Source organism: Salvia splendens, chromosome 15 (genome assembly GCF_004379255.2).
Source record: "Salvia splendens isolate huo1 chromosome 15, SspV2, whole genome shotgun sequence".
Taxonomy (NCBI): Eukaryota; Viridiplantae; Streptophyta; class Magnoliopsida; order Lamiales; family Lamiaceae; genus Salvia; species Salvia splendens.
The window spans coordinates 2,518,231-2,533,672 of NC_056046.1; the positions used below are offsets into that span (position 1 = coordinate 2,518,231).

Consider the following 15,442-nt stretch of genomic DNA (forward strand, 5'->3'; position numbering starts at 1 on the left):
CTTAGTTGTATGCATTTCTTGTCATAGTTTAGTGCAAAATAGTGGTGTCAACCAAATTAGTCATATAAAAAAGTTTCGCCAATTACGATAATGGTAGCCATATGTAAAAAATTACTTCTACTTAGTAGTACTTTTTCAGAGATTAGTCCCAAGAATTAAAATTATTAGTAATAAACTATTTTAGGTCCCTAATTAATGAAATGATTGTTGTTCTTATTTTTATCTTTGTGATAGCTCGAACCTATAGTTGTCAACTGGGACCCAGCCTGGCCCATCAATGAAATGGAGCGGGCCTGGGCTGGGCTCAATAATTGAAGTGGGCTCCATTTGGGCCATTTTGTAAACTCAGGCCCGGCCCAGATCTAGGACCATCTGAGGCCCGGCCCAGGCTAGGCCCAGAACCATTTGAGGCCAGGTCCATGCCCAGAACTTGCCCACCTTATATAATTAATATTTTAGATGTAATTAATTATTATTAATAATATATTTCCCGATTTATATTCTTTGTATTGTTTCAATTTTATTAGATTTTACCGAATAGATTTAATATATACCCAAGTTCTCAACTAAATCCACATGAATACAATATTCCATCTTGACTGTATACAATTATTTTCTTATATTTATTTTTGTCTAAATGATGATTGTGAAGTTTATTTTTAAAAACGGAAACACTTTCCTATAAAATATCAATCTTTTGACTTTAATAATTCTTTATCAACCGTACATTACATTGGTACATGTTCATTTTGTTTCACCAAGTAATTATTTCCATGTGATATCATAGATATATAAAACACTTATATAACTTAACAATGTTGTAGGGCGGCGGCTGATCCTTCTTTACTTGATAATACATGCTCATAGATGTCTATATTCCAATTGTAAAATGCAAATGCAACTTATGACCAAAATGTTTTATACAACTCACAAATATATACTATCCCTATGAGATCATATCCCTACTCTTATACCACTTAAACTGTCACACCCAACCCCTCTGACGTATATCTTATAATAAATTAACCTAGAAAATTAAAACTATTAACACACGTGTCAAATAAAACACCTATATCAGATACATTCTACATTCAAAAACCAACATCTATCTATATCACTGATATCTTACTCCTGAAAAATAAAACACTAGTGGTTTATATGAGCCACAACTCATTGTATATATAAATTTCACATTACAATTATCAAACATATTCTCTAACCAATACATATAACCAGAGTGTTATATTACTAACTCAATAATTAAATACTAACTACAATTAAATAATAGTCATTAGATATTCAAATCAAGAGCCTAAATCATCAACCACAGAATGTCAATACGATCAATAAAAAACGTCAATAAGGGTATTAAGGTCAATTTTAAAAAAATTAGTTGTAACTAACTTTTGAAACATATCTCTAAACTTTAAATGATTATAACTATCTCAATTTAAATTATTTTTTCACACAACATATATCAAATTAAAGATAATTTAATCAGGATTCCAACGAGATCTCAATTGCATATGTTTCGAGATCAAAATCTGAAATTTTTTATATGAATTTTCGTATTTTTTGTCAAGCAGATGATGTCAATATAACTAACAAAATATGTCAACTTAATACATGTAAAATGTCAATATGAAACTGTGTTGACATATTCAAAACATGGTGGTGATATATTCAATTCACTGTGTTGACATTTTGATCTGAACCCCTAAATTTAGAGTTTTTAATATTAAAAAAATAAAAAACGAATTTACATGTGGCAATTTATAGACAATTAGATCTTTCAAATCTTATGGTGTTAAATTAGTTGTAGTTAGCAATTAAGGGGTGAGTTAACAATTGATCACACCCCTATAACCATAAGCATTAAATATAATAAACAATTTCACATCCATATGCATATGCCTCTCTGTCCAGTTTATTATTCTGTGACAAATCAAATCTGGTATCTGCCTGAGATTTCCAATATGTCAATATGATTTAAACTGAAGGTCCCGATATGATTTGACTCGAATGTCCGAATATTATTTGACCCGTAGGTCCCATTGTGATTTAATCTACATAAATAAATAAAAATCAAATAAAGCCCAGTCCGGCCCAGCCCGACCCACTTGCCAAGTGGGCTTGGGCTGGGTAGTGCTTAGCAAAATTAATAAAAGCCAGGCCCAAGCCAGCCCGTTTCAGACATGGGCCTGGGTCGGGCCGGGCTGTGCCAAAATATAGGCAAGCCTCGGCGGGTCTGGGCAGGGCCAGGCCGGCCCAGCCCACTTGACATCTCTACTCGAACCTCCAAATCGCAATTTATTGTCATTTTGGTGAATATCATTTGCCATTAATTATCATGACAATATGGTGGGTTGGGCTTTGGTGTTGTAACGTGGTAGAAGTATTTAAATAAATTAGTTGAAGTGTTGAACTCATAAAGGTATCTTGGTTATGCCTTACAGGCCTAGTATATATGAGTCCATGAAACATTAATCTTTAATGGATCCTTCTGATTTTTTTTTACTGAAAATGGGCTTATTAATGGCCATATTGGATAATGCTGTGTAGGCTTAATTTATTTGCGTATAATGTACTAATACTATTGATTTAATAGAATAATGCTCGTAAAATTGTAAATGCACATATAAAAAATGATACACACGTTTAAGAACATTGCTCATGCATACTACCTAAATAATTCATGGTTATAGAGGCTCAAACTCTACCCTTACAAAAAAGGGAATTTGTTGAATTAATTGTTATGCCAAGCAGGTCTTATATGAGTGATAATATCTAGAAAAAAAAAGATTTATACCACGAGAGTCTTGTCCTCGTATACCAACTTTCTCTTCAAAATCTGATTACATTTAGTTAAAAAATGGAAATCTCATTCCTCACAATAGGAAGATCGAAGTTTGATTTTATGTTATTGCTCAATATATTCCTTGTATATTCTTCTGTGAGCCAAGTTCCATTATTTGGGAATTTGTAAATGCACATAATTTACTTCACCAAGAAAGTATAGTTTCACTTCTGTGGATCACTTCTAGAGTTTCCACAATGCCAAGCACTGTCACACCCGGAGGATTGAAGCCGGAACTTGCAGCGACGCCTCCTTAGATCGCAGTTGCTTTAATGTCCATGAAGTTTTTGCCCTTTGCATCAATATTCTTAACTTACATTGATCATACATGTAGTCAAGTAGTCAACTATAAATTGGACCAAATATGTATAGCATTTTTTTAGTACTCCAAACCACACACATTTATGTGGCCCAGCCCTAAACATGGTTGGACCCAACCCTGTAGGAAGCACGCGTTAATTTTCACATTTTACTTGGCTAGATACAGTTTCATTCATTGAATCGTGCTTAATACAGGAAGAGGATACCAATGAAACCCTAGTTAAATTCTATATCAATGCACTAGTGAGATTCTTTTAATGGTGTCACAATAATTGAAGGTTTTCTTGTTGCGCAGAACTAGAAGCATTGAAATTTTCTTGTTGTTTATATAGTTCACATGATGAGAATGATTCGTGATTTATGTAGGCCCTTATACATTTGAAAAACATGTAAAGAGTTTATTCCATGATACCATTTGAAAAAGGACAAGTGCTAATAAATAAGATTAACCTAATTAATAATCAAGATCACGGATCACAGATTAACAAAAAGAATTTTGCTAACCAATTTATTATTGAGTACGTAATACACTATTAGCAATTTGGCATTATAATAAACTGTCAACTTTCTTAATTTCTTCTTAGCTACCATTAAGTCTATAACGTCCCTTGTATATTGAATAATTAACTTGTTTTAAGATATTTGATAAGACTAATCACGTTCTCGAGAAAATTTGGTATAATTAATTAAATCCAGTCAATTAACCCCACTAGGTGAACTAATTATATCTAGCCCTGCATCACAAAGTTCAAACTTTTTTTCTCATAGCCATGCATCACAAAGTCCAAACTTTTTTTTTCAGAAAAATATAAAATTTTGTTATTTAAAGTCTAGATTAGGATTTTATGATCCTAAAATCACATGGATTTTTAATCTAACTTTTTTGGAGAGGGGATTTGCAAGCCAACTTAGTTAATTCTGACTAATTTGAGTGAATCCCCCATTAGCTAAAACTGATTGTATATAATATCATTGATTAATGAGATCAATAATATCACCAATAATATCACTTACGTTTGACTGGATCAACACATCGACGAAAATCACTACTAGTACTAATTATTTTTTAAATAAACTAAATAAGACTAGAATGATCAACTGAAATACTCCATCTGTCCATAAAAATAGTCTCATCCGTGGACAGCACGAGTTTTAGTGAGAAATTGATAAAGTAAGAGAGAAAAGGAAAAAAGTGGGTAAAGTATAAGAGAGAGGAGAAAAAGTGAAAAGTATAAGTAGAAAACTTTTTTATTAAGAAATGAGACTATTTTTTATAAACATTTAAAAATAACAAATTATGAATGAAAAAAAAGTAATAAATTCACATGTGAATTTCTTCAACGAGTAGACTTTAATCATCCATCCTTAGATCAAGTGTCTCATCTTCAAATTAAAGATGCTTACCTCGTAAGGCGTGGACAACTTATGTTCCACATAATTGCTTCAAAACATCACCATATATATCCGTCTTATTTAATTTAATTTCATTTCATTTCATTTCATTTCATTTCATTTAATAAACTTTCAAAGTACAATGTATAGAAAGTACCAAAAAAATCTATAACGAATTGCACCATATCAACTGTAAAATAGTAAAACACCAATAACTGTATAACGGGCTCTTCCAATTTAACCCCTCTATTTCCCGGATTTCCTCCCTCCACTGGAGGGCAAAACCGGAATACTCTGCTCATTCCTGAAAAAGTTGTCTGGGTCAACCGCCGTCTTCACTTTCACCAGCCTATCAAAATTCCCCTTGAAATACTTCACGCCGTAGACTTTTCCGTCACTGTAACTGTTCTTACCGTTGTCGGTGGTTCCAATGTCCAAATCTCTGTAGTTCAAATAAGCCTCCCTCGGATTATTCGAAACGTACGGCGTCATGAAACTGTACAGCGCTCTTATCTGCTCGATGTACTCCTTGTCCGCCGCCTTTCCCTCATCCTCCCAGCTCACCGAATACTGAATCTTGAACAAATTCCCGGCGCGGTGAGGAAACGGCGTTTCCGATGCCGGAATCTCCGCCATTCTCCCGCCGTAGGAGTTGAACACGAGACCCACTTTCCCGATTTCCACCATTTTCTCGAAGATCGCCTCTAGACCGGAAACGGAAATCGGCGTTTTCACGTAATCGGATTTCCGCTTCAAGAAGTTGATTTTTTCCGGATTTCTATTCAGCAGCACCGACGGAGATGTTTTGTTGTCGAAATTTCCCCAAAATAGGACTGATTCAATCCACGACATTTCTTTGCAATCGGATTTTTTGAGCCCTAATTTCGGGAATTGGGAATTTGTGATGGGGAGGAGTTGATCGGCGCCGCCGAGGAAAAGCCCGATGAAGGTGGCGCGGACGCTTCTCTTTTTGTTTCGTGTGATCGGCTGGACGAGAACTCTGATGAAAAGACGGTCGTCGATTTTGTCGGCAATTTGTTGGTATTGATAAACAGAATCGGTTCTGTTATCCGTCTCGTATTTCTCGAGACGGAAAACAGTTACCACGGCGGGGACGGGGACCAGTTTAATTTTGTAAGATATAATTACTCCGAAGCTGGCCCCGCCCCCGCCGCGGATGGCCCAGAACAGATCCTCGCCCATTGATTTCCTATCGAGGATTCTGCCGTCGGCGACGGCGATCCTCGCGTCGACCACGTGGTCGACGGTGAGGCCGTGCTTCCTCAGCAGGTTGCCGTAGCCGGCGCCGCTGATGTGGCCGCCGACGCCGACGGTGGGGCAGATGCCGGCGGGGAAGGCGTGGAGTTTGCTCTTTTCGGAGATTCGGTAGTAGAGCTCGCCGAGGTAGGCGCCGGAGCCGACCCAGGCGGACTCGTCGGAGACGTCGACGGCAATGGAGCGGAAGCTGAACATGTCGAGGATGAGGAATGGCGAGGCGGCGGCGGAGACGTAGGAGATGCCCTCGTAGTCGTGGCCGCCGCTGCGGATTTTGATCTGGATGGAGAGCTTCTTGGCGCAGACGACGGCGGCGCTGATTTGGGGCTCCGTGGTTGGAGTGACGATGATGCTCGGTTTGCGGGTGGTGGAGACGTTGAAGCGGCGGTTTCTGATGTAGGCTTGGAGGACTGTTGTGAAGGAGGGGTTGTTTGGGGAGTATGCTATTTTTTCGATTTCCGCTTTTGGGATTTTGGCGTCGGAGAGGCACTTGACAAACGGGTCGTAGACATTTTGAGCGGAAGTGCAGACGAAAATAAAATTAAGGAAGAAGAAAAATCGCATCATTTTAGAGAGAGATGGTTTTGATGTTGTACGAACTCTGGCATTGTGCTCATATATATATAACCATATGCAAGAATTAATTTTGGCAATGAAAGCGTCTACTATATTTTGTTAGTAGTTGTACAATTTTATGTAACTTAATTTTGTGATTGTGTTTATATTTGGTGGTTACGAGAATATGATTTGGGTAAAATATAATTTGAAATGTTAAATTCAGATGTTTGCCTTTTTGTAATTGGATAATTATGGAGATTAATTATATGGTGATTAATTGCATGATTGGAGGCAGAAATAAGAAAGTGGACCCAATTATTAATTGTGCATGTGAGGTTTTGGCGATATTATTATGTACGGATAAATATTATGCCGTTTAATTACACTTTGATTTAAAAATAGAAATAAATATGGATAATGTGTTATGAATATTAAATATACAGTGAAATATTCTTGCCTCTGCTGTGGGTAGAGAATAATAGTGGCTTTTGCAGATGTTTATAGGAAAATAAGATATTAACTGTTACAAACCGAATAATTTAGGTCTTCAAGTATAATACTTAGTACTACTATCCAAGACTCAAGTAATGAAAACTCACGTACGTTTACTTTTCCAATAATCTATTGGGGAAAAGACTCATATTATGTCTAGTAATTTGCATTTCGAGCAATTCACTGAAATAATAGACTAGTTACAGTTATTAATATAAGGACAAATTGCTGAAAATTTTAATGGAATTTGAATTTGTTCGTAACCATCACATGATAAAATTTTTGATGAAATTATATCTGATTTGGCAGTCAAAAAATTGGATGTAACTTTTTTCACCGTGAGATGGTTGCGAACAAATCGTATATATTGGCTATTTTAAAATTTAAAATTTGATTAAATTCAATTTTTTTTGACAATTTAACATTTTAATATGAAAGGAAAAAATAAATTATTTAATGAGATATAATGGAGTTAATTAGGCATTGACTCAGGAAAAAAATTTCCAAAGTCAAACCAACATTTGTAAGTATTGCCAAATCTGTGGTTGCTGGATGCATGGTTGCTGTGTGCTGTATCTTATTGCGTAATCTTAAACAAAATTTACACTTGCCAAATGTCATCGCCGCAAATTAAATTTTGGAGTTTATGAAAGGTTATTCGAAAAAAATCAATTATTGTATACCGGCAATGCAATTAATTAAATTGAAGCTTAGTAGGTATAATTTGATATTTTGTCATAAATTTTGAAGATGAAATGTCTCATAGAAGGAAAAGTATTATGAAAATGAAATGCACTAAACGAAGAAAAGTCGCTAATGAGTAATGACATTCACCCTATTACGTAACATTGACATTTTTTTTGTTATTAATAAATGTTTATACATATTTCTTCAGAACTAAAGTTGTCGCAGTCAGTTGGTCTACATAATAAATTGCTATTACGGTATTATAAATTTATGTTTGTTAATGATAATATATACTATGTCCTAATCCTAATGTAAGTATAATTGCAAAAAAACACTCACATTTACGAAAATTCACTCGTGTAGTGACAAATATAGCTTAGATAAGATGATGATGTGGTATGTCAAACTTCACATGTGACATTTCTTACACGGTATCTATGGTTAGATTTAAATATTAATGAACATTAATGAATGAGAACAAAAGCAAGTGGACAATAACAATAGCATCAAACAAACATCATGGGCCGGTGGAAGACTTCCTTACAATATGGCCAAGGCCCATTATTAATTGTTCGTGAGTCATTAGTGAATGGGCTGGGCCCGCCTAACCCAACACAGGTCTGCCTCAGCCGGGTCAACTTCTGAGGACCGGCCAATACAGAAAATAATCTTGTTTTTTTCATGCATTTCTCACATTTCTTATGTAATTTTGAATTTATTTTTAAAATAAATATTGTGATAATTAGACGGTTTCAAGTTATTTGTAAGCTATTTTTGTGTAATTGTAATTCAACATGGTTTTAGTCTTTTAGAAGTACATAAAATTCTTTATTATTATTTTTTAATTAAATAAATAAATTATATGCACGCCTTTATTTTATTGAAATTATTTTTGAGAAAGTTAAATTGAAAGATGGGAAGATTAGAAAAAAATATAAATACATAGAAATATTATAACTAGGATATAAATAATTAAAATACAGGGTCAATGGCATTATGGTAGTAGACATTATTTGGGTATGGCTGATGAAACAAAGTGAACAGATGAAATCGATCATCCTAATTCTAACATAACTACTTAAAACCGAAAATTCTGGTTTATTTTAAAGTGACAGCATACTATATAAAGTATCAACTTCAGTTCGGTTAAAAAAGACGACTTCAATTCTTCCATTATTTTCAATATTCTACACTCTATAATAATATGATGTGATCACATAAATGTCCCAATCTCACTATCTACAAAAATTTCCACATATTAGACATTGATTAGAAAGGATAAGTAATTACGATATTCAAATGGAAAATTTTAATAAAATTTTCTCTCAGCTAAGACTTCTTTATGATAATTATGGTAACAAATTCGCACTTAATTTTAATACTTACTATACAAATAAAATATAGTAATCAATAAAAATAAAAATGATACACATTCTTCAAATTCCATAGTCACAAATCTAGCTAGCTATACTAGTTCATTCGAATCACACATGCATACTACTACTATATTTGATCACTTTTTCCATGGGAAAACCGGAATACTCTGTTCGTTTCTAAAGAAATTATGCTTATCAATTTTGGTTTTCACCTTCACCAACCTATTGAAATTCTCCTTGAAGTAGCTCGCGCCGTACACTAGCCCTTCCATGTAGCTATTCCTCCCATTGTGATTTATTCCGATGTCGAGATCTCTGTAGTTCAAGAAAGCTTCCCTCGGTGCCATGGAGACGTACGGAGTCATAAACTCATACAACTCCCTAGTTTGTGTCAAGTACCGGTCCGCAGCCTCTGCGCCTTCCTCGTTCCAATTCGTCGCGTATTGCAGTTTCGCAATGTTGCCGGCCCTGTGGGGGAACGGCCTCTCTGATGCGGGAATCTCGGCCATTCTTCCGCCGTACGGATTGAACGTCAGTTGTGGCGTCCGCAACTCGACCATTTTCTTGAATAGGAGGTGTAGTGCTTGTTTCGGAATGGGTTTCTTCAAGTAGTCCGATTTTCTCTTTAGGTACGTTAGAGACTGCGGAACCCTACTCAGGAGCTCTGCAATAGGAGTTCCTAAGGAGAAGTCTGTCCAGAAAAGTACTGACTGGACCCAGCTCATTTCTAGACAATCTGACAACAACAGTCCCATTTCAGGAAAGCTGTTGTTGATTAGGGCAACTAAATCACGCGAGTTCCCAAGGTACATCGCGCGGAAAGTAGCCCTGTTGGTTCCATTAACTACACTAAGTGTCAGCCTAAGGAACAGTTCCTTGGGAAACTCGTCTGCCGCTATCTCCTGATAGCGGTGGACGAGGTTGACGAAATTTTCGTTGTAATCCCTCACGACCCGGAAAACCGTCATGGTTTCCGGGACGTGTACGATCTTGATTTTGTACAACACCACGACGCCGAAGCTGGAGCCCCCGCCACCGGTGATGGCCCAGAAGAGATCCTCCCCCATGGCCCTCCGGTCGAGGAGGCGGCCGTGGACGTCGACCATCGTCGCGTCGACGATGTTGTCGACCGAGAGGCCGTACTTCCGCATCATGTTGCCGTAGCCTCCGCCGCTGAAGTGGCCACCGACGCCAACGGTGGGGCAGACTCCGGCGGGGAAGCCGTGGACCGGGCTTTTCTCGGCGATTCTGTAGAAGACTTCGCCGAGAATCGCCCCGACCTCGACCCAGGCCGACTCGTCTTCGACGGAGACGTTGACGGACCGGAAATTGAACATGTCTAAGACGAAGAAACTGGGGTCGTCGGACCAATACGACACTCCCTCGTAGTCGTGGCCGCCACTGCGGATCTTCATCTGCATTCCGTGAGCTTTGCCGCAGAAAACGGCGGATTGAATGTGGGAGATTTGGTTTGCGGTGATGATGATTTGGGGTTTGGGTGTGAAGGATTCGTTGAAGCGGAGGTTTCTTATGTAGTTTTGAAGAACAGATGAGTATGAAGAGTTGTTTCGAGTGTAAATGAGTGAAGAAATGGATGGATCGGAATGGTGTTCAAGGCATTGGATGAATGCATGGTGGGAAGAGGAGTTGGAGCTCGAACATGAGAGGGAAAAGAGGGAGAAGAGGAGAGAGAATGATATTGTGATTCTTGAATTACTCATTGTCTGAAAATGTGATGTTGTAATGAGGGGTTTGTGATCGGATTATATAGGGAAAATTTGATGTACTCCCTCCGTCCATGAAATGTTATCCAGTTTTGTCATTTTGGTCCGTATGTGAAAAGTTGTCCACTTTGCTTTTTTTTAAAATGGACTCAACTTTCCACTAACTCTTTACACTCACATTTTATTATAAAACTAATATATAAATGTGCGACTCTCATTCTAATAACTTTTTCAACTCACTATTCTTCATATTTCTTAAAACCCGCGCCAAGTCAAACTTGGACAATATTTCATGGACGGAGGGAGTACGTGGGGAGACACGTTTGATGCAAATCGGATAATAATTAGATAAATGCATAATTTGGTCTTGAAATATTCAAAGAAGGTAACGTACTCGACCTCTGACAATCTGCTTGATTGTTTGTTTGCTTCATACACATAATCCTCATTTTTACGTATACAAATGTTAATAGATTTCAGCATATAAGGAAAATATCGAATAAGATATTGATCAACTTATGATAAATGTCTAAATTAGCTGCTATTTTGGGTTTGAAAATGATTACTTTATCTTCTTGACTACTATTTGTAGTTTTTTTAATAAAATATTTGATTGTGATGAACAATATTTTCAATTGTGCTTCTCTTCATGGCAGGGGATCCAACTTGCAAATGTAATAAGATCCCACTTTTTATGGAGAGGATTAATATGTTGTGTTTTTTTTTCATCTAAATTTATCATAAGAAAATAAAGTATAAGAAAAGATGAATATAATATATTTCATCAATTCACGCTCTTTTTGTTTAAGCTTGCGTTACAGTGGACTCGAACTAGACACCTTTAACATTGGACTTAGACATTAAAAATGGAAACATATTATCATATTAATATGTTATATAGTATTATCATAAATTAGAGGGAACAAGAGTTGCTCCGAAAAAAAATTCTCTCTTACTTTGGTAAGAGGTGAAAATATATGTTTTCATTTTTTTTCATCGAAGAGAACATTGGATGATTAAACTTGTGATATTATTGCAGTTTTCGTACAATTTATGATTATTTCTAGAACTAGAATTATGCATGACCCAAAACTATTTCATCTACGTATTATGGATATGGTTGGTGAAAATTAAAAGAAAATATGTGAAGTAAAATTCTACGGCGCCTGGTGCCTAACTTTCCCACTAATAGAGATGGTTCTCATTTTAAAAAACAATAGATGAAATTCTTGGTTGACTAATGTAATTGTCAATTATACTGCTGGCGTAGATACACCAATAATTGAAATTATATTTAATAGAAAGAAGGGTTATGAAAGAGATCGTTGAAAAAATATAAAGTCATCCCACAAAAAACAATACTAACACAAATACACAATGTAATATGATCTATGGATTTGTTCGCTGAGATGATATATTTTACTTCAACAGTTCCTTTTATAATGTTTATTTATTCTGAGTAATTGTTCTTAATATATTTATTTTACTTATATATGTATCTATTTCAACAAAAATATAATATAATATCATTTCAAGAAAGTAACGTCTGCTTCAGTTTATTGTTAAGTAATAAGTATTTAACTTATTTAATAATTTTAATTTCAATGTTAGTACTTGATCGAACTTTCTTGCACGCTTATATTAATGAAGTGAAAACTTAATTAAACAACAAAGTCTAGAATCGATGACTTGCACGGAATTCGAGACATTTTAATGGTAATATTTTGTAAATTATTATTAGGGGATCAGTATAGAAGATTATAATCGATACGACATTACATAATTACGATACCGATATTTGAGTACTGTAAGTTTGATTTAGTAATGTATCCAAATTCTATTTGGATACATTGTTGTCTGGAAAGTGCAGAAACGTGTTGTGTTCATTTAATTTCTTTATTACTCATGACTGTATTACTCTACAACGTGTATATAATTTGAAAATTATAGAATTAGTAATAATACTCACTCCGTTCCACTGTAAGCGAAGCACTTTTTTGAGCATGAGATTTAAAAAATTGATAAGTAGTAGTATTAATTAAAGAGTTAAGTGAAGAGAGAATAAAGTGTGAGAGAGAAAAAAATATAATAGTAAAGAGAGAATAAAGTAATAGAGAGAAAAAAAAACGTAGAAGAGAGAAAATGTATTATTTTTGGTAAAAAAATGACTTGCTTATAGTGTCACGGAAGGAGTATTTTAGTTCATTCATTCAAAGAGCTTAGCTATTTACTCCCTCTATCCATAAAAAACAATCTCATTTGTTGACGACACGAGTTTTAATGAGAAATTTGATAAAACAAGAAAGAAGGAGAAAAGTAGGTGAAGTATAGAAAAGAGCAGAAAAAATAGATAAAGTAGGAGAAAAATAAAAAAAATAGGTAACATATGATAGAGATTTTCTATTTTTAGAAATTGGACTATTTTTCATGGATATCCTAAAAAGATAAAATGAGACTATTTTTCATGAACATATGAAATATAATAATACTCTATTTAGTTAAAAGTAAAAATGACTCACTTAAGATGTTAAGTTTCAACGTTGTGGATGACATAATATCAGTAACCGTTAACAGATTTAAGTTAACTGAAGCTCAAAATAAGGCGAATATTTAAGCCCATCATTTAAATATAAAATGGGCTGAGCTATTTAGGTTAAAAGCCCAAATTGGATTGATGATAATACTACTATTATAAAATGGGCTGAGCTAGAGTTTTCATCGTAGTTTGCCATCCAAGATTGACTTAAGATATTTGTGTAGTTTCTTTTATTTATTGTGCCGCGTGTAAACATAAATTATATGAAAAAATATATGTCCATGTGATAGTTCGAATCATTATTAGTGTGAAAATCGAGCAACTTTCTCCCTATATTTAAGTAATGGATGTCACAGTGCCTCGTGGATCAATAAATATTAGTAGTAAACATCTATGTGACTCAACTTTTTGAAGCGTTGCTACAGTCATTATGTAAGATAACTCAAACATTTGTAGAGCTACTTCGTATCAACATTTATTAAAGATATAAAATTTAACAATATTTTTTAGAAATTAACTTCATTGACTAATTAAAAAATACTACCTCTGTCCCTCAAATATTATCTCGCTTTGACCCGGCACGAGTTTTAAGAAATGTAATGGAAAGTGAGTTGAAAAAAATAGTGGATTGTGGGTCCTACTTTTATATATTAGTTTTATAATAAAATGTGAATAGAAATGAGTTAGTGGAATATGAGGTCCACTAAAAAAATGATAAAAAGTGAAATGGGACAAACTTTGGGGATGGACGGAAATGGAAAAATGGGACAAACTTTTAGGGACGAAGATAGTAACTTCTAAGAAGTGTGAATATGCGGTTTGAAGATTTGTTTGGGTTATAATTAATTAATATCTGACTTAAATGAATTAAATCCAAAATTTTCTCATTAAATAGTGTATTATGATCTTATTAAATAGTGTATTATAAGACTTAAGTGTATTAAATCCATAGAACGCCAAAATTGTCCTCCAAAAACTAGTCAATCCCTTAATTAAAATATGGAATTGATAAGCCCAACATGGAAATATCATACGAAACCCGGCCCGATACTATTATAATTGTAAAGGGCTTGGATAGTTGGATTGGAATTATTATATAACTCATCGTAATCGATTTGTATGTGTATGAAGTGTGACTATGTGGTGATTTTGTTTGGATTGGAATTATAATAAGAGTTAATCCATAGGTATTAGGTAGTGTCTTATCTACCCCATATACTAATGGCTTGCTAATATTTTATTGCTACGGAATTTAATTGGTACCTTAATTAGATTATTTAGACAGAACGTTGAAATTGACCTCCAAAAACTAGTCAATCCGTCATTAAAATATGCAATAAGCCCAAATTGGATATAGAATTAATTAATATTTAGCGCAAAACGAAGGTGCCTTACGAGGCCCGATATAATCAATTGTAATGGGCTTGTAATTTATTAAGAGAAAGTCGTAGTTGCCCTCCAAAAAACCATACTTGAGCATATAATTTCAAATTTAATACTCATATATATGCTTGAAGGACGGATCTAAAATCAATTAAAGTGTTTATTAAGGCTTTGATTTTCGATAAAATAGCATGTAATTGTAATGGAAATCTATTGTAGATACTGACACCTAATATATATATGGGATATTGACACCTAATATCATGGTACTTTCAAAAAGTTGGGTTTTTCCCATGAACTTTGAAATTGACAAATAATATCACGAACTTTACCTTGAGTTTGTTATTTTCCACCAATGAAAAAATTCCGGCAAATAATATCATTTTTTTCGTAATTTCTCGACAACAACTTCGAGAGTTTCAATATTTTCAATCTTTGAGAATAGTTTTTCTTAAAGCACACCCTCCAAATTTGTTCTTCAATCTATTAATATAGCCGAAATTTTTTCATTGGTGGGAAATAACAAACTCGGGGTAAAGTTCGTGATATTATTTGTCAATTTCAAAGTTCGTGGGAAATACCCAACTTTTTGAATGTTATATCATATTAGGGGCCAATATCCCTATATATATTGGTAATTGGTTTATGGGCCATAAAAGAGTCATCTGAAAAAAACAATCATTTTCCATAAATAGAAATCTTATATATATGCATTTAACAAAACATAAACAGACTGCCATAGCTTTTCATACATCATTATCGCGTTCAATAATAGAAAATCAAATAAAATAAAAAAAAGTAGAAAATCAAGTAACAACCACAATTTGTTGTCAACAAAAAT

The 15,442-nt window shown here is 34.6% G+C and overlaps 2 protein-coding genes across 2 annotated transcripts; both read right to left on the reverse strand.

Moving 5' to 3' along the window:
* Positions 1–4,650: 4,650 nt before the first annotated feature.
* LOC121768566 (berberine bridge enzyme-like 21) lies at positions 4,651–6,496 on the reverse strand. The gene has a single exon (XM_042165101.1). It carries the CDS (start codon positions 6,410–6,412, stop codon positions 4,817–4,819), a length of 1,596 nt encoding a protein of 531 aa, XP_042021035.1. The 5' UTR covers positions 6,413–6,496; the 3' UTR covers positions 4,651–4,816.
* Positions 6,497–8,931: 2,435 nt separating this feature from the next.
* On the reverse strand, positions 8,932–10,679 carry LOC121767625 (berberine bridge enzyme-like 8). The gene has a single exon (XM_042163951.1). It carries the CDS (start codon positions 10,677–10,679, stop codon positions 9,096–9,098), a length of 1,584 nt encoding a protein of 527 aa, XP_042019885.1. The 3' UTR covers positions 8,932–9,095.
* Between the last annotated feature and the right edge of the window lie 4,763 nt (positions 10,680–15,442).